Source organism: Vespa crabro, chromosome 18 (assembly GCF_910589235.1).
Source record: "Vespa crabro chromosome 18, iyVesCrab1.2, whole genome shotgun sequence".
Classification (NCBI taxonomy): Eukaryota; Metazoa; Arthropoda; class Insecta; order Hymenoptera; family Vespidae; genus Vespa; species Vespa crabro.
The window spans coordinates 431,851-455,544 of NC_060972.1; the positions used below are offsets into that span (position 1 = coordinate 431,851).

General features: G+C 29.0%; 4 protein-coding genes across 13 annotated transcripts; 2 read left to right on the forward strand and 2 right to left on the reverse strand.

The window, feature by feature from the left end:
• Positions 1-1,884: 1,884 nt before the first annotated feature.
• LOC124430399 (multiple epidermal growth factor-like domains protein 8) lies at positions 1,885-14,956 on the reverse strand. 7 transcript variants are annotated; one of them, XM_046976906.1, is made up of 27 exons: positions 14,823-14,956; positions 14,253-14,635; positions 14,100-14,171; positions 13,320-13,632; positions 13,032-13,195; positions 12,684-12,961; positions 12,374-12,558; positions 11,917-12,274; positions 11,564-11,805; positions 11,257-11,490; positions 10,879-11,166; positions 10,663-10,800; positions 10,338-10,582; positions 9,629-10,246; positions 6,618-9,515; positions 6,091-6,515; positions 5,681-6,024; positions 5,404-5,609; positions 5,051-5,330; positions 4,726-4,957; positions 4,628-4,654; positions 4,226-4,541; positions 3,973-4,148; positions 3,640-3,893; positions 3,504-3,548; positions 3,222-3,409; positions 1,885-3,137 (listed from the first exon to the last, which is right to left on the reverse strand). In XM_046976906.1, the coding sequence occupies exons 4-27, from the start codon at positions 13,522-13,524 to the stop codon at positions 2,283-2,285; spliced, it is 9,201 nt and encodes a 3,066-aa protein (XP_046832862.1). In that variant the 5' UTR covers positions 13,525-13,632; positions 14,100-14,171; positions 14,253-14,635; positions 14,823-14,956; the 3' UTR covers positions 1,885-2,282. The 7 variants fall into 7 exon arrangements, with proteins under 7 accessions (XP_046832862.1, XP_046832861.1, XP_046832864.1 ...); XM_046976905.1 differs by having other exon boundaries at positions 14,253-14,734; positions 14,823-14,951; XM_046976908.1 differs by having other exon boundaries at positions 13,320-13,545; positions 14,253-14,867.
• Positions 14,957-15,192: 236 nt separating this feature from the next.
• On the forward strand, positions 15,193-16,525 carry LOC124430400 (eukaryotic translation initiation factor 3 subunit K). Its single transcript, XM_046976914.1, has 4 exons — positions 15,193-15,381; positions 15,491-15,710; positions 15,796-16,015; positions 16,264-16,525. The coding sequence occupies exons 1-4, from the start codon at positions 15,329-15,331 to the stop codon at positions 16,419-16,421; spliced, it is 651 nt and encodes a 216-aa protein (XP_046832870.1). The 5' UTR covers positions 15,193-15,328; the 3' UTR covers positions 16,422-16,525.
• A 363-nt stretch (positions 16,526-16,888) lies between these two features.
• LOC124430401 (GPI ethanolamine phosphate transferase 1) lies at positions 16,889-20,481 on the forward strand. Of its 2 annotated transcripts, XM_046976915.1 has the most exons (8): positions 16,889-17,190; positions 17,342-17,562; positions 17,643-17,862; positions 17,941-18,226; positions 18,360-18,804; positions 18,912-19,248; positions 19,325-19,706; positions 19,822-20,481. In XM_046976915.1, the coding sequence occupies exons 1-8, from the start codon at positions 16,904-16,906 to the stop codon at positions 20,236-20,238; spliced, it is 2,595 nt and encodes an 864-aa protein (XP_046832871.1). In that variant the 5' UTR covers positions 16,889-16,903; the 3' UTR covers positions 20,239-20,481. The 2 variants fall into 2 exon arrangements, with proteins under 2 accessions (XP_046832871.1, XP_046832872.1); XM_046976916.1 differs by lacking the exon at positions 17,643-17,862 and having other exon boundaries at positions 18,045-18,226.
• LOC124430402 (splicing factor 3B subunit 2) lies at positions 20,076-23,513 on the reverse strand. 3 transcript variants are annotated; one of them, XM_046976918.1, is made up of 4 exons: positions 23,319-23,513; positions 20,903-23,041; positions 20,711-20,799; positions 20,076-20,208 (listed from the first exon to the last, which is right to left on the reverse strand). In XM_046976918.1, exons 1-3 carry the CDS (start codon positions 23,340-23,342, stop codon positions 20,731-20,733), a joined length of 2,232 nt encoding a protein of 743 aa, XP_046832874.1. In that variant the 5' UTR covers positions 23,343-23,513; the 3' UTR covers positions 20,076-20,208; positions 20,711-20,730. The 3 variants fall into 3 exon arrangements, with proteins under 3 accessions (XP_046832874.1, XP_046832873.1, XP_046832875.1); XM_046976917.1 differs by lacking the exon at positions 20,076-20,208 and having other exon boundaries at positions 20,621-20,799; XM_046976919.1 differs by lacking the exon at positions 20,076-20,208 and having other exon boundaries at positions 20,621-20,799; positions 20,903-23,106.
• Between the last annotated feature and the right edge of the window lie 181 nt (positions 23,514-23,694).

Sequence of the window (23,694 nt, forward strand, 5' to 3'; positions counted from 1 at the left end):
CCAATTGTGTATTCATATACATAGTATAAAATTAAAAATTTGTTAATATTTATTAAATCAAAATGATTATCTACACATATGGGAATCACTGTTTGATAGAATCTTTATTTTTATTTTCCTGCCTAGCAGGCAATACAATATTTCAAACATTAATTATAAAATGTATTACTTACACTCAAGTATAAATTTTGTTTTTTTACTAAATCTAAATTATTAATTAGTATATTCATATTTCTTTTTCTGAATATATTAAAAAACATCAATATATATAGTTTTAAAAGAAATTGTATTATTAAACTTTCACTAATATAAGAAAATGAAATATGAATTAAACTTAAAATTATTTTTCAAGATGCAAACTTGTTTCAATTGTTCAGTTTAAATATATAAACATGTGTAAATATCCAAAGACAGTTAATATCTAAAAACTTACATTTTTTGTATAACATCACATGAGTACTTAAATAAAAAAATCCAGAAATTAATTGCTTACTAGAAAATATATTAAAAATTCTAAAAATATTAAAATAATATATAATGAATCTAAGTTAATAAGATATATAAAAATATAAGATATTGAGATTCAACATATCAGATATATATATGTTTATATTATTCGTTTGTTCATTCAATAATTAACGAAAGAGTATTATTTTTAATAACAAAGAGAGTAATTAGTTTTGATATATTAGTCATATAGATATTGCAGATACTTAGCTATGCATATCTGTTCTACTGTCTCTTAGTAGTAGCTTTTCAGTTCTTATTAGCAATACAGCTAAAATAGTGTTAACATATTCATGTTTTATTTGTATATATTTTGATTAATATATAATCCTGACTTATTATTTTTAAATGGAGTTAGTGTTTTAGATTTTACACATTTTATCTTATCAATATTAATAAAAATGATGAATTTTTACATATGCTTTTTCATATTTGATTGTAGATCCTTAATAAAAATCTACAATTTTGTAGCTTTCACCATACAAAGTAATAATCTGTGAAAGTTGCATTTAAAATTACCTACATAATTAAATTACTTACATAAATAAAATTACATTCTTTTCTGATTATATAAACAAAAATTATGAAAATTATAAAAAATTATTTTTGATTATATAATGTATCCATTATTAATTGATATATATATTTTTTTACATTAAAATATTTTCTTCATAAAATCAGAAATATAAATGAGTTATTTTAATGTTAATCATGATAACTTACTCTGTGATTATAAATTATGATATACAAAGAATTTAACAAATTTTAATTATAATTTGGCACAGAAATTTTTATAAAGTATCTACATCTTCGCGTGCACAGTTTTATATCATGTGACTCAAATACTGGCTTAAATCCTACATTCATTACTACAGTAATGTGTACAGAATTAAAATTAATTAATATATTTGATTTATTAAGAAACAAACTAATCTTAAATATTTATGTTAATAATTAAATTATTAACATAAGAAACAATTTTGAATATAAATAAAAAAATTATAATAGGAATTTAAATATAAGAATTCAATATGAATGTAGCTGTTTTTTACAATAACTTTGTTCATTCATTATAGTATACAATTTACTTGTAAAGTAAAAAATAAAGTTCACAAATATTTGCATTGAAAGACATAATATAGTATGCAAATTTTCTAAACTGAATTTAAACATTTATGAATGTAAACAATGTGTTTCCACTTTTTTCATATTTTAATACTGAATGAGATCCGTAATCGAATGACTTTCTTTGATTTATACCTTTTTATTCATTTATTGCAGACAGAATAAGTTTTAATTATTCAATAAAAGTATATGCAGTAAAAGATGTAAAATTACGCAATACCAATTGACAAGGAGTATATGATTTAAGACGTATCACATAATGTAAAATGTATTTCTACAAAAAATGTTGGATATCAATTAATACATAATTATACAGTATTATATACAAACATACAGTCTCCGTTCGGAATGATGTGACAATATATTATATTCTAGTTTCTTCCCGCTCATGTATATATTTTTCATATATTATAATACAATATTAGAGTTCATTTGATAAAGTAGATAATTATTAATGAATGCCCAAAATTATTTCTAATGAAAATATACATAAAATTACAAAAAAAAAAAAAAAAAAAAAAAAAAAAATATACAGCGTTATAAAATGATGTATTTGAATCAGTTATAGAGATTTCCATAATATCAAAGAAAAATGATTTCAAAAAAATTAATTTACATGCCATACAAACTGTAACCATACAAACCTGACTTTATGCATGACTGTTTCTACGCCTTAGGAACACTCTGCTATTAACCGGATAGACCCTGGTTAGAAGTATTAATGAGCTACCGAGAGCTAATTTAACAGGAGCTTGTTGCCCACCAGGTAGTTTGATGAATACTGTAGCTACAGCCGCAACACCATCATTAGTTGGTTCTACTGCAACTGGTCTGACATCATTGTGAAAACTTATAGCTCTATTACGTCTATTCTTGCGTTGTGGTGAACTTGGACTACAATTATTCCCATCTCGATCGTAAAGAATAGTAACTGTAGCAAATGGTCTCTTAGCCATATGTAACATTTCGACGACATGTCTTCTCCGCGCTCTACGTACATCAGCTGCCTGTTTAGTTTTCCACGCTACAACACAAGCAGCTAAGAAAAGAAAGAAACAAGAAAAAAAAACCGAGAAAAAAACAAAAAGATCAATATGTAATTGATCTTGTCTAAAAAAGATCATCCCATATGCAGCTCTATTATTAGCATCTGGATTATATGTATCGATCGCTCTCAGTGCAATATGAAATTTAGTCTGGCCAAGTTCATGTTTATCTTGTGGTAGAGTTAGCACTAATCGATTCGTCAGATTTCTGATTATTAAAAATGTATTTCTTTTTTCGATCGTCATGAATGTAGCCAAGCTTTCTGCATAACGTTCTATTACTATATAATGAAGTTGATTCCAATTTAGTTCTGCAGTGCTATTATTATTTGCAAAAGGGGAAGAATTACGTGAATGAAATTCCACAATCCTGATTTTACTGTGTTGTGGATCTTCTAACCATGTATCATGGGGATCTTTGCATTTATATATACATTTAAATCTGCTATCCAATTCAACCTAAAGTAAAAATAATATCTTTCTTATAATAATTTAAATATAAAACTATAACATATTTAATCCAAAATATAAAAATGGACTTACATCTTGATAACCTGTCGAAGAATTTAATGTTACAACGAATGAGTCATCGCGAGGACTTAAAAAAAGATCCAAGGCACCTTGCGTAACATCAACCATCACTCTAATATCTACATTCATAAATCGAGGTTGTACCATATAAAAAACAGTTTGTCCAGGATTCAATGGTTTTGGTTTCATCTTGCACTCATCTAAAATTTATAAATATACATTTTACGATAATATACATCTTACGAAAAGGGTGGCAATACGAAATACATAATTTATAATTGGAGGTGTACGAACCATACAATCCTCCAGAGAGAACAGAAAGTTGCAACAAGAATAATACTTGATCAAAGTTTAAATGTAGAACGCGATAAAAAGTATAAAATGTAAATAGTATATTAAAACAATGGTAAATATGGTAAAATAAACTTACCTATTAATTTGGAGTCAAAGCACATTTTATTATCAACTGTAACAGTTTTATAACATTGATGGCCCATAGTTGGTGTTCCTGCATAGTTTTCTCTACACTTACTGCATTGAACCATCCAACATGGTGTACCACCCATATTTGTAGCTTTCATAGGACCACTAGTGCAAGATGGTTCACTCTCTGTATTATTACCACAATTACATTTTTCACCGGTCACTGGATCACAAGTGAATCCATGACCATGACATTCACAACTATATCGAATATCCAAATAAATTATATTTTTCATTTACAATGTTATATATATTTATATTATTTTTGCAAAATACTCACGGACGACAAATATCACGTAAATCTTCTGTTCCTCTGAAATAACCCACCATACATTCTCCGCATTTATCACCTTTTGTATTATTTCCACAATTTACACATTTAGCTTTTGCTATAGGACCCTCTACCAATTGTCTTTTCAATAATTCTATGGACATTTTGTCAACAGAATTAGGATCCTAAAAAAATTTTATTTTTATTATATAAAATAGGTGCAATTTTTATCTATCAATTTCCATATCTATATAAATATTACCGGAACAGTCATGCTTTCATTAATACATATACGTGTGTGTCCATTACAATATTCCAAGCATGGTATACATTGTCCATTGTCTGCAGGATTTCCAACATATAAAGGCAAGCATTTACTGCATTGAGGTCCCATTGTATTATTATGGCACTCTAAACATACATCTAATTTATCTGGTCCTGCACAATTACTATGACCATTGCATTGACATTGAATGGAGCAATTAGCACCTACATAGCCAAAATCACAACGACAAATATTTGGTTCAACACATGTACCTCGTACGCAACCTTGCATACACGTTGGCACACAAATTTTCCTGGAAATATAATATTACATCTTAAAATTTTATTCATGTTGAAATAAATTATTTGTGATTAGAAAAAAGAAATATGTGACATTTACCTTCCAGATTCATTAAATGACCATGTACTGTAAAAAAAAGAATAATTTCATATAATATACATACAATAATATCATACTTCAAAGAAAAAAGAACTTACGTTTCTGTTTTATATCCATCTCCACACATGCATTCAAATCCTTCATCCAAGTCAAAACATTTTTCACTTTTTGGTGAACATGTATGATGGCCATTTAAACATTCATTCTCCATTGGGCAGCGCACATAATGCCAAGAAAATGGTGATTTCACCAGATAATTAGATAAAGTCATTGTAACACTGTCCTGAGGTACAAACTCTAAGCGATGTGGAAATAAAGTAGTTAAAATTGCTGTAATAATGAAAACAAAACTATAACAATAACATGCAGTAGTTCTTTCATAAAACTTTCACAATTTTATTTATTTTCAAAAAATCGCCTTACGTGGCTCAGTATGAGAGAACTGTTCATAATAAATCATTTCACAAGTTCCACCTGCTGGATGTTCTGTAGGTGCTTTTAAAGATCCTTCTGTACAAATACCCTGTCCAGTTATATTAGCAGAATCCATAGAACACCAACCACAATGGGAATGTTTTAAACATGTACTACATTGTGTAAAGACTGAACATGGTTCTGGACAATGATCTATATCTGAATTACGTAATACTAATCCACATACTCCACCAGCACAATAAAGTGGTTGATATGATGGTGAAATACACTGTAAATTTTCAATAAGTATTACTCATATTTAATATTTATACAATATTAATTACGTTATATATGATACAAACTTCATTAAGTTGTGTAGACCATCTACATTGTTGCCAACCTCCTTCAGCTCCTGTTCCCTTTAGACAACTTCTACAGTCTTTGTGTTCAGCACATCTTTTTTCGCATTGAGTACTACTCATTTTTATACTTGATCTTTCGAAAATATCTTCTGGTACACAATTCCAATCATATATAGGTTCACCTGTTACTTTCACACCTAACTCAGCTAAAAAAATGATACTGTAACAATAATTGTTATGATCACAATGAAATGATAGGTAATATCATACTACTTACAAGTTTTTAGAACTTGTCTTGTCCATACACAGTTTCCAAGAGTATTACATTTTTCGCAATCACTAGCTGAACATTGCAATTCCCCACATTGCTTAACGTCATCTATTGATATTTGTCTGACATTACACTTGTTTTGTTCATCACAAATTTTTTCATGTGGTATACATTTACCATGTGGACAATTTGTGCACCATTTACAAATAGGTTCATTATTTTTATAATATGGCCATTCAGCTAGACATTCTGCACAAGTTTTAAAGTTCTGACATTTTCTACTAGTCATCCAATCAGAATTACAAAATACTCCATTCGACCTTTGTGCTTGAGTCACATTAATATCACATCTAAAATAAATAAATGACATCAAATTTATTGTAATAAATCATATTTGTTTACAAGAAAAAACTTACTTATCGCCTCTATTAAGTGATACTTCATTGGAAAAACAAAAAGAAGCATTATTTCCTACAATTGTAGTAACAGAACAGAAGGAACAACCAAAATATTTTCTACATGCAATTTTATTTGTCCAAAGATTGCATAAGTCTTCAGGTATATTGATTAAAGTAACATGACTTTTAATACCACCATCAAAACCACCAACAACATATATAGCATTTGATTCTGGATCTGCATGTGTCATAGCATGTGCATATGATGGTGGTGGTGGATTACCAATTATTTCCATATCATTTGTAATTAATCGAATCCATAAATTGCATGAATACTTATATGCTATTAAAGAATCAGAAGTATTGCGAGGATTCTGTCGACCACCAAATATTACCATATATTCTTCAGTTGTAACAGCTGAATGAAGAAATCTAGCTTGAGGCTGTAATAAACGGTAAAAGATATTTTATAACTATTAAATCCTTAAAAATTTTATGATTATATATATACATATATAGATATTAATAATATAACAAATACTAACTAAGCTGCTGCCATCAGTGAAATCATCCTCAAATGGTGGTAATACAGACCATCTACGACTTTTATAATTTAAAGCATAAAGCTTATTTGAAATAAACGTCTTATTAATAACATAGGTACAACCACCAAATACATAAAAACTATCAGATTTACTATGATATACCGTTGAATGCCCATAAATTACTAAAGGACCATTTCCATTTGTACTTATCGTATCCCAAGATTCCGTTTCTAAATTAAATTCCCATACAGTATCTAGATATCCATATTTTGGACTAAATCCACCAATTAATAATAAACTTTCTGATTCCCCATCTCTACGTAAAGTTAATGTATGTCCTGCCAAAGGTAGTGGTTCCTTTTTCAGTTCATTTTGCACAATTTGACTCCACCTTTGATTTTGAAGACTAAATTTCCAAAAATCATCTAATGTATTATTGGATAAGCCTGGAATATCTTTTTCTTTCATAGATAATCCACCATATACATATATCTGTTGTCTACTATGAACTATTTCAGCAGCATGAAAATATCTGCCTTGAGGCATTGACGCTTCTGATGTAGAGTCCACAGTTACAGGTATCCATGTATTATTCTTAGTATCAAAAAGTCTAATATCGTTCAATGGTCCATGACTGAGAGAATATCCACCAAACATCCAAAGACTACCTCTTCTATCAGCAACTAAGCTATGTCCAAAACGTGGTAAGGTTTTTCTTAAATGATCTAAATGATCAGCAAGATATTCTGAATTAAATAATTCTGTGAAAACCAGTTGATGTTCTTTAATCTTAATCGAACAATCATTTCCACCAAAGCCAGATGAACAAACGCAACGGCCATATCCTTTATCACAGATTCCTTGTTTTCTTGATGAAGTACAATTATTTGGACATAATTCGATAGTACAATCAATACCAACGAAACCAGCTTTACACAAGCAATTGTTATTTCTACAGACTCGATTTTTAGGACAATTGTCACATGTCATTACAATATAGCTTGCATTAAATCCTTCAATTTCATCTAATTGTTTGTAGTGAACAGTGAGAAATCCAGATCTAGCTTCTACTGTTACAGGATAATCTGTACTTTCTGTGCAATAAACTCCAACCAATTGATTTTGATGATTACTGGAAGATGAAACAAATTCAGGAAGACCATCATATACATAGACACTGTTCTCTTGACAACTGATATTGATATCATCTTGTATTGTAAATTGAATTACACTTTGTATACCAGAAGTTGTTGTATTAGGCGAGAGATCGCTATTTGGACTAACAATCCATAAACATTCCCTTGTTAACGATTCGCCAAAATGAGTTTCCCATGGTGACATTTGTGAATGTCTACTACCAAGGCCTTGTTTACCTTTTCCTTCTCCATTTAACATTCCTCTAGACATACAACCATAATAACACATTCCTCCATTTTTTGGATCGCCATAATATCCTTTTTTACATCTTTGACACATATCACCTTCTGTATTATCGCGACAGAAACAAATGCCAGTTTGTCGATCGCAAATATCCAAATCTTTATCTCCATGTTCATTACAGTTACACTTTTTACAACCCATTATTGTTGTGGCATTGCCATAACTACCTGCTTTACATTCTTCACAATATCTACCAGTGGTCCAATTTTGACATTCATCACATATACCTGGTCCTTGAAGACAAGTGGAATGATTATAGCAACCACAATTTGTTCTGCAATCTGGACCAGTCCATCCCAGATTGCATTCACATTTATAATCAGGTGCTTCACTGCAATATCCATTAATACATTTTTCATAACATGTTTTTGTACAATTTTCTTTGCCATCGCCATTAAAACCTCGTTTACACTGGCAACTATAACTACCATGTGTATTTGTACAAACTGCATTAGGATGACAATCATGTAGACCTAAATCACATTCGTCAACATCGGGACATTGAGCATATGCCCATCCTGACTCATCAGCTTCAAGAGTAGTGTTTAGATATTCATTCATAATTAAACTACAATTGACATGAGCTCGATTAAAATCTCCCTGTACACAAACTCCCATAATTGGATTTTCTAAACTATAACACCAGCCACAACTTAATGAATGTAAACAGCTAGAACAATTTGTATGCCGGCTACAACTTTTACATTGATCATTACTTGTCAATGATGAACCAGACCTGGATGTCACTCCCATTAAACCTGCTTGATCCATCCATTCTCTACACAAACCGAATTGATATTCTGACGTATATACAGAGAATGAAAAACACTCTTGTGTTGCTTCACACCACACACATCTTCCACGTTCATCCAAACATTGTGTACAATTTGATCTCTGTCTGCAAGGTATTGGGCATTGATCTATGCTAACAACAGCATTAGGTAATCTACCTATTCTTGCACATCGAGCTTCCTCTGTCCACCATTCGCATAAGTTGCTACCAACACATGATTCACACGAAATATAATTAGAACAATTTGAGCAAGCTGATGGGGTGATTGTTAAATAATGCCATTCACGAATCGGATCGCCATTTTCATCTATTTCTACATCAGTTGCACAACTTTCTGTTTCATTAATAGAACGTGAAAGACATTTATTAGTGATATCACACCAACCGCATGAAGAATCTATCAAACAATGAAGACAATTTTTGTACTGATTACAAGATCCATTTTGATATGGTTCAAGATATTCGAAAGTAAAAACTTTTGGATTTTCCATTTTTTTACTATGTGTAATTTCCATCTTACTGGCATATGCATAACTTGTTGTAACCATTCTTTTTGATTCAAAATCAAGAAGATAACGTCCAGATTGCAATATCATTTGTTGTCCATCTGGCCATTTAGTAGGAATGCATTGTGATGTTTCAGCGGTTAAATTTGCAACTAATTCCTAAAAATATTAAAAATTTAAGGTATATTAATTATACATATTCCTATCATATATATATATATATATATGCATTATATATAAAAATAAATATTATATATGTATATTTAATTTACCAATTTTTGTGAATCATCATTTCGTGATACATGAAGTGTTGCGCTATTATAACTAACACATATTTTTAAATGTTCAATCGTGCTGTGCCAAAAATATGGTGGTAATCTCAAGAAACCTGTTAATCTAGCAATCATTTCTCCACCTAAAGCTGATTCTGTTTTTGCTCCTTGCATTGATGGTACATTGAAATCAACCGTAGTCGCATTGACTATTGTTACAGAATCAGGTTGACTAAAATTAACTGGAGGCTTATATTTTAAAAATGTTAAACCTGGTCTTTTGTCCATTTCCCGACATTCTGCGACCTGTGTAATTTCTGTTCCCTTTGATCCCCACCAACCTGGTATTTGTGAAGGAGTATCATCTCGAAGTCCACAAACTCCATAATTATCATCCTTATGGTGACATCGTGCATTCTGAACGCACCATGTACAAGTTCCAAGATTTAATTTATTAGAAACTGAATTTCTACCACGAGAAGTTTTACCCCAACCACCACCAGGTTGCCCATGTGTTAAACAAGAATGACAATCGCCCAAAGCAGGACAAACGCCAGGACAACGTGTAGTTTGAAGATTCGTCGTACAATTGCTACCAATAGTTCTTCCGTAACATATCTAAAAGTTTAGATTAAAAATATAAATAATAAATCTAGAAATAATTTAAATTATCATTGAAAGAATAAAATAATAAATTTATATGATATACTTCGTCCGCGGAGCACCATCCACATTCTGGATTTGCAGCGCATTCCATCAAACTTTTATGCCTTGCACAAATCTGTTCTGGTTCTATATTATCATTATCTCCTGGTGCAAGCATTGGCGGTAAAGTATAAGCAAGCAAATCTGCATTTACATTACCATGATAACCACCAACTAATAATAAAGTATTTCCATTACGTACGTCTGAAGCATGCGCAAAGACTCCTTGTTGCTTAGGATAACGTGAATCTGTGTATTTACAATTGATATAATATATACAAAATAGAATATATTAACTCTTTTCATTTTTTAAATTAAATGAATTATACCTTTATCATTTAATCCTAAAACATCATGGCTAACCCAAGTATGACAACCTAAATGATAAAGATACATTTGATTGTCATAACAAATTTCTTCTTTGTTATGTCTATGAGAATATCCACCAAATACAACCAAATAATTACCTGCAATAATAAAATACTTTAAATATAATGTTGAAAAGTATTGATTTAGAAAAACCGCAGTTTTTTGAAATTTATTACCGATTATATTACATGTATGAAACGCACGCTCTCTAGGGACATAAGTATCTCGTAAATGTGCTCTTGGATAATGAATTTCAGACCAAACTTTTCTATCCAATTGGAAAACAAACATTCTATCTGAAAGTTTACTGAAACGTGCTACGCTAGCTACAACTCCACCATAAACAAGTAAAGAATTAGTAGCACTGTGATAAACAGTTGAATGAGCAACAACACGAACATCTAATTCTTTTCCACCACGAGGACGTACCTTTTGCCATTTTTCGATCATTAATGTAGAATCAGCTACAAGCAAGTTGATTAGAATTATTTTACACCTTTCTGGTAATTTAATAAGTACATAATAAATCATACATAATAATACAATAAACTTACAAAAGTTCAATCTAATTTTGTATAGGCTAGATGAAAATTCTCCATCCACTGTACTACCGCCAAACAGATAAATATAGTCATTTACCAATGTAAGAGTATGTCTTGTAAGTCGAGGTGGATGGAATGTAGAATTTCTAGCGCGTAATGTCCAAATACGCATATTAACATTATAATGCCAAAGTTCATTTGACAGAGACCCATCCTCTATTTTACCGCCATAAATGACAAAACCTCCTGTAACAAAAAAATTGATTCTTCATTTTTATAAATAATTAATTAAATTAATAAATTTCGTGTAATAACTAACCTTCATATCTGCATGCAGCATGGCCATATCGTGGACTTGGCTTCAGTTCTTCAGTTTGTTTTTCAGTATCTTTATATGCTTCGTCAGTTGTTAAATTGACATCTTCAAATTCTTGTATAAATACGTTTTCTTCTGTGGTTTCATTTGTACTTTGTCTTTCTATGTTTGCATCATCATTCTGTTCTATTCTAGAGATATGATGTTTTTTATATAAATTTATATTCTCAAAATCTCTGCGATACCTTTAGAAAAATATCAATAAATAAATAAATTAATTCATTCATTAATTAATTCATTCGTTAATGTATGATATAGCTAAAATACAAACATATAATATTAACGTATCATTTTACCTTTCTGATATACTTTGTGAATACCTAGATCGTAAGTGACCTGAATGTGTTTTTACAAAATCATTATTTCTTCTAATTTTAACTGTACTTGTACCAATTCTGCTTACATTGCCTTCTTGATTACTCTTTTCACGTTCTCTGTGATTAGAATTATTATTAAACTTATCCCATTTATATGTCCCTGCTTCAGAAGCTGCACGATCGTGTAGACTTAATGTATTATTTTCAATACTTTTAAGTAATTGCAAAATAAATGATTTTTTAGAGAGACCATATTGTTCTTCCGCATCTGCGCCTATTTGTGCTAATTCGTGCGCAATAAGCATAGGATCTAAATATTCCATAGATGATGCTCCCTCTGTAAATAAAAAGAACATAAACAAGAGTTATTACAAAGTGTTATAATATAGAATAATAATCAGCATAATAAAAATAATAGTTTGATATTAGTACTTACCCAGTATTATACCATATTCATTTTCCCACTGGCTAGTACTAAAACGATAAACTTCTAAATTACCAAGTATAAAATTTAAATCATAGCCACCAAATATATATAAAGAATCAGTTTCCTTTACATAAACTGCTGTATGAGCTGCACGTGGTCTTAAACCTCCTTCCGAATGTGATAGCCAATGCCATCTATATAACAGAAAACATTAATCTATAGATTAATATATATAAAACGTCATTTAAATATAATAAACGTCGTTTAGATATAAATAACAAATTTATAAATTATTTATATACTAAATTTAAATATAAACCTGTTTCCTTCTGGATGAGTTGAATGCAATGAACAAGATTGTCCAGAATAATTATTATGACATTCACAACGTTTGATTTCGCATATTCCATTATGATTACAATTATCTGGACATAAAGCTCTAGAGCAGTCTTTACCACCCCAATCATTTTCACAAAAACAGGTATTATTAATACATTTTCCATGATTTGTACAATTGTTAGGACAATCCATAACTGAAAATTCAGCATGAAATCCATCCAAAACATAATTTGTATCGCTATATAATAGTATTAACATCTAAAATACCAATAAACTGTTAATAAAGAATAAATTTTTTCCGTTTAAATTTTATTTCTAATTTACCTACATAACCAGATGATGATGTTACTTGTTGTGGTTCTGTTTTGCCACTAAAACTACCCAAAAGTGGAGAATGAAAAGAATCTCCATCGTAAACGAAAACGTAATCGTAACTACATTCTGTACCCATTGTACGAAAACTAAGTGTAATGAATTGATGACTGTTGTTTGCTGAAAAATAATGCATAATTGTTATTATATATACAAAATAAATAAGAATTAATATCTATTACTTAAATGTATTATTAATGACATTAATATATAAATAAGTATCAATATAATTATTTGTTAATACCTTTAATGAGCCATTCACAATGAGAATCTTGAGTATAATTTGAGCCTAAAGGACCATCACTAATTATTCCCCAAGATTCTGTGAATACCTTCCGTGTTTTATCACATGGGACTTGTTTTGGAGGTACTTGGGGAATTGAGTCGAAACCCCATATCAAGCAACTCCATGTTATAATACATATTATAGTGGTAGTGATCCACTCCATCACAGTTCATTCACCTCGCTACTGGTGAATAACATAATAATCATGATCCACATCAATTTAATATTGCACTATGTAATTAATTATACAGTTTTTATATAACAATACTGTCTGCAAGAAAATAATACATTATAAAAATATTTATTTTAGCTAGTTATATAAGATAAATTTTTTCTATATACAGAAACTACTAAAAAGTGATTTTATAATGTTTTTGCTAATATTCATAATGAATCGGCATTTAATCAAGTAAATAAATAATTATTATAAAAGTATTGCAGTTGTAATGTATTAAAAAAAACAATATTCTATAAGTATATATAACAAATACATAAATTTTAAGTAACGTTTTTAGGCATATTGTGTAAGTCTAATACAATGTCCTACTTATAAGTAACATATATAACTGTTAACTACATATAATAATGCAATAAATTAAATATTAAATTTAATATATAATCTATTGACATATTTTATTTTAAAGAGAAAAAATGGGGAGGAGAGAGAGAGAGAGGGAGAGAGAGAGAGAGGGAGAGAGAGAGAGAGAGAATATACATATTATAAAATAAAATACTTACTATAGCAACATTATTATATGTATTATGATCATCCACATGATGCAGAAAATGCGTTTGTTTAATTCATCTAACCTGCAATTATGAAAATATAAATCAAATTTAATTTGAAACATGGAATAATATTTGATATAAAAATAAATGATGTATACTTACTCTGGTATTATAGAAGTATATTAATGAGATTCTATGAGATAAAAAAGAATACGTAAAAATATTTTAATTGCAAATATTATAATCGAGCCAAAATATTATTTATATATATGTACACAAAACATACTGATAAATTTCTTCTTCATTGATCAGCCATTTTTCCTTTATGTTAATTTATTTAAAATGATATATTTCATTTTTATTACAATGATATTTACTTTTTCTAATTGATTTTGAAAGTAATATATATACATAAAAGCACACTTGTCAATATAACTGCTTTATTTTCATACACTTCTGTCGGCACCATCACTATTTGCTATCATGGCCTCGCCTGTCATCTCCTGTTGACACTTGTACTCTTTTTTAACCTTCCTCGACAGTGTCTAAATTGTACAAATTGCTCATTGAATAAGGATATAGATGCACTTTCATGTATTTTACAGTGAAAAAGTAGGAACAGTAGTACACCTAACGTTTTTTATCTAGATAATACATAAACGAAAGAAAAATTTCATTTATGCACACAATTTTTTTCTCCCTAATCCTAATATCAAACAAAAATTTTCGTACCATAGAACTATTCCATAAAACTGTAAAACTATCAAATTGTTTAAATAATTGTAATCATTATTTACAAATATTCCCTAGAATCTTTATAGCCATTTATATAAGAAATAAATATGGCGATGATGTAGTTTCTTTCTTTTTAATTTTACGAAGTTTACTATTGTATTACATTGATTGTTTTTCAGAATTTTTATCATCATATAATCGATATAATTATATAAAAATTAACTTTTTTAACTGTTTTATTATCATGATTAAACAGGAATAGTAAACTATAAACATGTACCGATAAAACTTCTTTCGATAGATAAAATTAGTTCATAATTATGCCTGTAGTTAGCGATTCAATCGGAGAGCAATAATAAATATAAGGTTACCTTGGCATACTTGTAATATACTAACTAAAGTAATTCGCAATTTAATCAAATCGCTGAGTTGATCTAAATCCAATTAACAGGAAACGTGGTGAACGTGTGTTTATTGTATACTTACAAATATATTTATTAAAAATGGCTGAGGCAATGAGACAAACTGTAGCTGGGATGCTTAAAGGCATTGAAAGGTAGAAATAATTGTTACAAATTATATATCTCTTTGTAATCGATGTATCTGTTTACAATCATATTTAGTGTGAGACTCAAAGTAATGTTGAAAAATTTATTTTTATTTAGATATAATCCAGATAATCTGACAACTTTAGAAAAGTACGTTGAGATTCAATCAAGAGAAAATGTTTATGATTTGGAAGCTAATTTGGCTGTTTTGAAATTATATCAATTGAATCCACATCGTTTTAATATGGATATAACCTGCCAAATATTACTTAAAGCATTAACTAATCTTCCGCACACTGATTTTGTATTATGTAAATGTCTTTTGAACGAATCGATTGTTAGTTTTTAATATTTTTTAATTGATTGTAATAATATTTTATGAAGTTGATTTTATTAAGTTAATGTATTAATATTCTTTACAGATGCAAGAAAAACCGATTAATCAAATCATGTATTTAGGAGATATATTAGAACAATGTGATTTTGAACAATTTTGGGATCAAATTTTGTTAATGTCTGATTTATGTGACAGAATTGTTGGATTCCAAGATTCTATAAGGAAGTTTGTTTGCCATGTCGTAGGAATAACTTTTCAGACAATAGATAAAGGACTTCTTGTACAACTTTTAGGTGGAGTAGATGGTTAGTTTCATTTGATTTAATAATTTTACTAAAATTTTATTAATAAAATTTATTAATATTTATATATAAAAATTTCTAAATATTAATGTAATAATTATGCATTTTATTCAAATTTGATATTTTATATTTTGCGTTTTTATCCTAATACGAACAAAATGTTAATTAAATTTTAAAATAGATATAAACTTGATAAGTCTACATGATAAATTGTTAAGGTCAGCTAACAATGAGCACATTTTTTGTTATAGATACCACATTAAAGCATTGGGTAAAAAAGTATGGTTGGAAAGATGAAAGCAAATCGATTATTTTTATTGCTAATCAAGATGAAAATATAAAAACAAAGAACATTACTGAAAAAATTGATTTTGAAAATGTTGCAGGATTAATGGCTGCTTGTTTATGAAATTATTAATAAGTAAAAATAATTTTGTAATATGACTGCTGCATTTTATTCATGAATCTTATTACCTTTTTTTTTTGAACACATAAATATATTGATCTAAACAATATTATTGTTATTTATTCAAACGCGTGTGTGTGTGTGTGTGTACATTAATATACATAATTCCCGCTAATACATTTATAGTTTGTGTACCACCCTAAAATCAAAACAAATCAATGAAAATAGCACTTTAAGCGCAAGTTTTCTTATCACATGAGCACTCCAATTAAACTGTTTCGTCGCTTGAATGTTTAAGTTTTAACCTTAAAAGTACAATACTATAAAAATTGTATTAGATTATAACTACTATCTAAATATTAAAATTAGAGAAAATAGGATAATTAAGTATTTAATTATATGAAACATAGCAATGAAATTTTAATAAATAATATATATACATACAAATATTCTAAATCAGTCGTGTACATAATAAGTAATAAAATATGTTAAAATTTTGTTTATTTAATATTTTTGAATATAAACAACGAAATAAAAAAGCCTATCCATATGCTTATAATAAATATGACACATATTTATTTGTTTTGTGGACATTGATAATACATTTTGTGTTTTTATGGGGTGTTTTGGATATAAATTTTCATTCACCGATTATACAAGGATTACCAGTTGTACCAGGTTTAAAAAATGCACCCGCGAAAAGATTAATTTTACTTGTAGCTGATGGTTTAAGATATCGTACATTTAGAGAAAATATTCCTCCATATCTAAAGTAAATATTCTAATACATATGCATTAATATATATTTTTATATATTTAATATAGTTTATATATATATTATATATAAAACAAGTTTATATCAATTAGTTTTGTGATCATAGAATTGTCTATATATAGTAATCATATTTATTATTACAAATTAGGAATGTCACCCAATATAAAGGTGTTTGGGGTATTTCACATACTCGTGTTCCTACAGAATCAAGACCAGGTAATATTGCAATTGCTGCAGGACTTTATGAAGATCCAAGTGCAATTTTCAAAGGATGGAAAGAAAATCCTATAGATTTTGATTCTGTCTTCAATCAAAGTCAATCAACATGGGCATGGGGCAGTCCTGACATTATTCCTTTATTTACAAAAGGTAATCTAAATTTAAGAGATCAAATTAGCTAATATATTCTTGTATATATATAATAATTATTTAATATTATTCATAATTAGCTAATAAAGGAAACATATATGGTGAAAGTTATCCTTCTGAATGGCAAGATTTTGATAGCTTACAAAATGATATATTACGTCTAGATTCATGGGTATTTGATAAATATTTAGAATGGCTTGAAAAAAAATCACATACAGTGAAACACATGGGTGGTATTATTTTTTTTCTTCATCTTCTTGGTTGTGATACTATAGGTCATTCGCATAAACCTCAATCAAGGTATATTACAAATAAAATACAATTAAAAGGATCAAGTAACATAAATATAGTATAATTAACTGATATATTTTAATTCAGAAAATATATTGAAAATATGAACTATATTGATCAGAGAATAGAAGAAATTGTACAAAAAACAGAACAATTTTTTAATGATAAAAGTACAGCATACATTTTCACAGCTGATCATGGAATGACTGATTGGGGTTCACATGGAAGTGGATCTACTGATGAAACAGAGACACCATTGATTGCTTGGGGTGCAGGTGTAAGTTCCACTGGAACACGTTATGATCTGGATCAGGCAGATATAACTCCTTTAATATCAACACTTATAGGCACACCTATTCCAACTAATAATGAAGTAAGTACTACAGCTATTCTGTATTAAATCTTTATTTTCGAGCTATTTCTAGAAATATTACTTATTAAATCACTTAAAGTATGAATATTCTTTATAAATTTTTATATAGAATATTTTTATATATTATTACTAGGGTGTATTACGAAAACGCTACTTGAGAAATAATGATACATATAATGCACAAGCTTTACTTAATAATTTAAGACAATTATCATATCAAGTAACAGAGAATCGTATACTTAGTTGTGGAAGTAGTAATGATTTTATGGATTGGCGAGAACTTACACTTAACAAACATATTTGGGAAATTAATGAATATATTAATAAAGGAAAGATGGTAAACGGAATTACAGAAGCAGAAGAAGCAATAAAATTAGCCAAAGAATATCTATATTATTACAAACAATATCAAAGAAATTATTTTTTAATGTATATGACATTTATGTGGAGTGGTTGGATAATATTTTTATTCCTCAAGATAGTTGGAATACCACGCGAAGAAATTAAATCTTCATTATTACTATTAGTCAATATAATATTTTTAAGCTCATTGATTTTATTAATTATCAGATATACAGGTATGATATATATTATATACTATCTAAATTATTTAAAATATATTTTCAATACTAATTATATAAAAATAAGATAGAAATGTTTTTTTTTAATTTCTGTTATTTTTCAGGAAGTAGTGGCTATAACTTAAGACAGTTATCATATGGATTATTTACTGTCATTTCTCTCTGGTTAGCAGGTATAAATTTAATTAAATTTGTTCCTAAATTAAGGAAACAAAATATTAAAAAATTCCTAATAGAAATAGGAGGAACTATTTTTTTGTTATTTATAATGTTCATGGGTTTAACGTATAGAGCTGCTCTTAGCGCAGGAATGTTGTTCATTATTATAATGCAAAAAGTAATATTGAACAAGACACATAATATGTTGTTATGTTCAGGGTTGATTTTGGCCATGTATCCTTTATTGCCAATAGTAGAACCCTATCCTCGAATTTATATAGTGTAAGTTATAGATTGTAAATATTTTGACATTTCCATATTTATAAATTGTTATTAATTGCTATTTTTTCCATTTTAGTTTAATTGGTATATGTATTATGATATGCAAGGTTGCTTTAAGGCATCAACTAAAATATAAAAAGGCAATTGAGATAGTGAGATTAATAATAACAGGGCTGGTATATTTAAAATTAATAGATGGCCGATATTGGATATCTTGGATAATTTTAGCAAGTGCACCATTATTTATTTGGACTTACACTGTAAATCCAAAAGATAGAATAGAAGGGATCACAATTGGTCTTTTCTGTCCTCTTTCCTTATTATCTGCATCTTATGAACCTTTCTTTTTTTTAACACTTGCAATACATTTACTACATTGGCCTTTATCTATCAAAGATTTTGATAAAACTACTGATAATATTTTAAGTACCAAAGATTTTACTAAAGCATCATTCTTTGTATCCTTTTCTTTAATTGTTTAAAAACTTTCAGATATATTTCATGGTACATAAAATACTTTAATGTAATTAAGTTAATGAGCTTTCTATTATATTCCTTAATTTTGCAATTTAGATGTTATATACATTATTATGTTTTTTCGGAACAGGAAACATGGCAAGCATAAGCTCATTTGATCCTGTTTGGACACAACATTTTATTACTGTTTTTTCTCCATTTATTATGAGTTCACTTATACTTTTTAAGCTAAGTATTCCTTTAATATTGATAGGGTGTGCAAGTCATATTCTTGGATCAAGAAGAGCTTTTTTAGCAGTCCTTTTTCTAGGAGATTGTTTGTCTTTACCTCTTATGTATAATGTTAATCCATATGGTAGTTGGTTAGAGATTGGTAGTGCTATTAGTAGATTTACTATAGCAATAACTTTACCATGTATTTTATTAGTTCTTCATTATCTTTCTTATCCTTTAATGAGGTTTAATTTAAATCAATTTGAATATCTATTGTCAGAAAAAAAACATATTGTATAAATGTATAAAATATTTTAGAAGAGAGTATTTCATATAATTTAATTTAACTATAATGTTAATATTAGAAACTTTGTTATACAATTGAATTCTAATTATGAAGTATTAATGTTTAAAATATCATGTCCTCCAATATAATTTAGTTAAATAAGTACAAATATGTTTCATAGTTGTTTACCGATTTATGATATATTTCATACAGTACTCAATATGTAATGTTTCCAATGAATATATTCACACTTTTTATTAAAAGTTAAATCTGTATTAAATGTCGATATAGTTTATACAAAGAATTATTGTATGCTTTATTATAATTAAAACATAAATTTTAATTTATTAATTTATAGATGATGAAATAAAATTGTTGAACATTTATAAATTCAAGTCTGTCTTTTGATATAGTAATATTTTATTTAAAATCTAAAGTTTTTTTTTACTTAAATAATATTTGTTAATTCTTTAGTACAACACTTACTCTGAAATCTAATAAAATGTTTAAAATTTAAATTCTTTATATTTTTTAGAAGCTTTTGTATCTTGTGTTTGCTGTCGTTTACGTTTACTCTGTAAATAGAATAATAGATTAACAATCAAATGTACATAATATTATAGATCATCATTTGTAATAAGACACGAAACAAATACAATCCGTGTAACAAATACAAACCTTTTGTCTTTGTACATGATCTTGAAGCATATCAGATAAATCTTCCCTCCTAAGGTGAGCTTGTCGTGATCTCATGGTTTCCTCATATCTCGATGCCATTGCTTCAGAATCAAGATCTAATTCACTAGGATCTAATGCCAATTCAACGGCACCATCTTTTTCTGTTCTTGCATCAGATGTTGTCCCACTGATACCACGTCGTGCAGCAATGACAGAGGGTGGTGCTTGACCCCCTGCTGCACCTGTCATATCATACACATGCGTACTTCCCATCATACTTGCACCTAGACCTTCTGTTCTACGTTCTTGTAAAACTGTATACAATGCAGGAGTATCTCCACCTTCCATTTCACTCTCAATTTTCTTCTTTCTCAATTCTATTGTTTCTGGTGTCTCTAATCCAGCTGGAATAGATGTAATACCACTTGGTGTTATCAATCCTTCTGCACCAGGTGTAACCAATCCACTTGCATCCCCATCTCCATCTTTTCCATCTGCTTCTCCATCTCCACCTTCCTCTGCATCTTCATCTTCTTCTTCATCTCCAGATGATTCAGATTCGGGTTCACCCCACATACCTCTATCTACTTCTTCATCTAGAGCATCACCACCTGGTGTACGGGATACACCAAAAACATCTCCATATAAAGGTCTACCTGTCTCATCAACAGGTGGTTTTCCCCAACCTCCAGCATGATATCCAAAGGCACACCCTTCTGGGATCGGAGCATTTAAGCCTGGTATTTTAAGATTAGGATAACTTGGTGGTGGACCATAACGCTGCATAGCAATTAGCCATGGTGGTGGTACTTTATGACAATTCGGCCCTACAGGCATTCCTAATGCTGTGCGTAATTCATCAGACAATTCACCAGGCTTTTTTTCTTTAAGTCTAGTTTCAAATTCTTTACCTTCATAGTAAAGATCACCATGAATTGTCATACGTGGTTTCGTTTGCCACTTAAAAAATGCATCATGAAGTTTTTGATAATCAATATCAATTTTACCTAATTTAGGTCTTGCTCTCTCACGCATTTTTGCTTTTAAAGTACGAGTGTCATCACGTTCTTGCAAACTTGCTCTCATTTCCGTGATTCCAGTACGTTTTATAAAATCAGGTAAATCAAAAGGAGGCTTTTCAATACCTCGTTTTCCTTGTAGGTATTTTCTTTTAAAACACCAATGTCTTGGTACAGGTACGGTATTACGATGTGCCTTAAGTTGTACAAGAAGCTTGGGATCTCTGGCAGTGACATCATGCATTTCTACAACATCAGGCCTACCTACAAGCTGTTTTAATTCAGCAACACTTAGTCGCGTTAATCTCTTGAGTTTTCGTTTAGATAATCGTGGAGCACCATTTTCTCCGGTACCTTGTTGTTGCTGTTGTTGACCTACATCGTCATCAAAGTCATCCAGAGGTGGTATTTTACTGGGTACATTACCCGCAGTTTGCATATTGGTAACAGGAGGATACTGACCAATTGGTTCACCCTTATCTCCTGCATCATTAGAACGAGGTTCTGGTTCAGTTAATTTAAATGCTTCAAATACTCTGGCAAATTGACGATACATTGGTTCCAAGTCATTTATACTGGGGATTTCTTGAATATATTCTATCTCTGGTAGATCTTCTTTCGGTTTATTATCTTCTATTTGGTCTTGCTTTTTCTCTAATTCTTTCTTTTCATTTGTATTCTTCTTCCTCTTCTTCTTTTTTTTCTTTTTACTTTTAGTTGTCTTTGAATCAACTTTTTCAATCGTCGTTTCTGGTTCCAATATATCTTCTAATTGAGGAACATCTTCCCCTGTAGATTCATCATTAGTGGATTTTCCTAAAGAGACCATATCATTCGGATCACCACCTACTTCCTTAGCTCTTTCTGTTTTAAAAGCTAAAGCTTGTTCTAAAGCAGCTGGAAGTTTAACTGTATCATTATCTCCTTCTCTTATTGTATCCTCTACAGTATTTTGATGTTGTAATTCTGTTGGTGGTGTTACTTTCAAGCTTAATAAACTAGGTAGCGTTTTTGGTGGTTCCATCATATTTGGAGAATGATGATTAGATGTCATACCCATCATAGGTGGCATTGGATGGGACATCTGCTGAATATCCATTCTATGTTGTGTAGCTTGATTCTATTTTTAAAAACATATATTTTATTAATCTTTATTATACTGAAGTTAAATTGCCATCAACTGATCTATAAACAAGTAATTATAATTGCCAACAATATTACCTCAATATTTCAATCTATATTTGTATAAAGATATTTATTATAATATAAAGCGGAACAGTATTCTAATCCTTTAACAGTCTCATCTATTTTTTCAGTAATTAAACAAAAAAAAATTGGAAGCCTATTGTTTTGAATATTAAAAATGCATATGAACATAATAAAATGCTGATACTAACCTCATTTCCCGGTATATTTTCCATATCAAAAATTGTTTAAACAAGTGTGTATTAAACACTGTAGATACATAAATTGTATTTAATTTATTATCATTTATCAAATACTTATATTTTAAGCCACTTACGCGGCACTTTTAATTCAATGCTCTTTTACGGTTTTATCAGCTTCTATAGCTTCTACCAGCTTTAACATACAATCACACATAATCATATCAACCAATCTAAAACCAATCTAAATGCAACACAGAATCTCAAGTATTGACCAATCAAATAACTTTTTTATTGAGTAAAGTTTACATGTACAATTGTATTTTAATTATTATGATCTTATAATTACAACTACAATATAATTTACAATTATTAGAGATATTAGAGA

What these genes read in the sequence shown, in the direction of transcription:
- LOC124430399 (XM_046976906.1), bottom strand. Translation starts at nt 13,524, where the DNA reads ATGGAGTGGATCACTACCACTATAATATGTATTATAACATGGAGTTGC. An exon ending in TGAATATGGTATAATACTGG is followed by an intron (nt 12,275 to 12,373) that starts GTAAGTACTAAT and finishes TTTTATTTACAG; the next exon opens with AGGGAGCATCATCTATGGAA. An exon ending in TCACTTAATAGAGGCGATAA is followed by an intron (nt 6,025 to 6,090) that starts GTAAGTTTTTTC and finishes TATTTATTTTAG; the next exon opens with ATGTGATATTAATGTGACTC.
- LOC124430400 (XM_046976914.1), top strand. Translation starts at nt 15,329, where the DNA reads ATGGCTGAGGCAATGAGACAAACTGTAGCTGGGATGCTTAAAGGCATT. An exon ending in GTCTTTTGAACGAATCGATT is followed by an intron (nt 15,711 to 15,795) that starts GTTAGTTTTTAA and finishes TATTCTTTACAG; the next exon opens with ATGCAAGAAAAACCGATTAA. An exon ending in ACTTTTAGGTGGAGTAGATG is followed by an intron (nt 16,016 to 16,263) that starts GTTAGTTTCATT and finishes TTTTTGTTATAG; the next exon opens with ATACCACATTAAAGCATTGG.
- LOC124430401 (XM_046976915.1), top strand. Translation starts at nt 16,904, where the DNA reads ATGTTAAAATTTTGTTTATTTAATATTTTTGAATATAAACAACGAAAT. An exon ending in TATTCCTTTATTTACAAAAG is followed by an intron (nt 17,563 to 17,642) that starts GTAATCTAAATT and finishes ATTCATAATTAG; the next exon opens with CTAATAAAGGAAACATATAT. An exon ending in ATTAATTATCAGATATACAG is followed by an intron (nt 18,805 to 18,911) that starts GTATGATATATA and finishes GTTATTTTTCAG; the next exon opens with GAAGTAGTGGCTATAACTTA.
- LOC124430402 (XM_046976918.1), bottom strand. Translation starts at nt 23,342, where the DNA reads ATGGAAAATATACCGGGAAATGAG. An exon ending in AAAATATACCGGGAAATGAG is followed by an intron (nt 23,042 to 23,318) that starts GTTAGTATCAGC and finishes TTTTAAAAATAG; the next exon opens with AATCAAGCTACACAACATAG. An exon ending in ATCATGTACAAAGACAAAAG is followed by an intron (nt 20,800 to 20,902) that starts GTTTGTATTTGT and finishes TTCTATTTACAG; the next exon opens with AGTAAACGTAAACGACAGCA.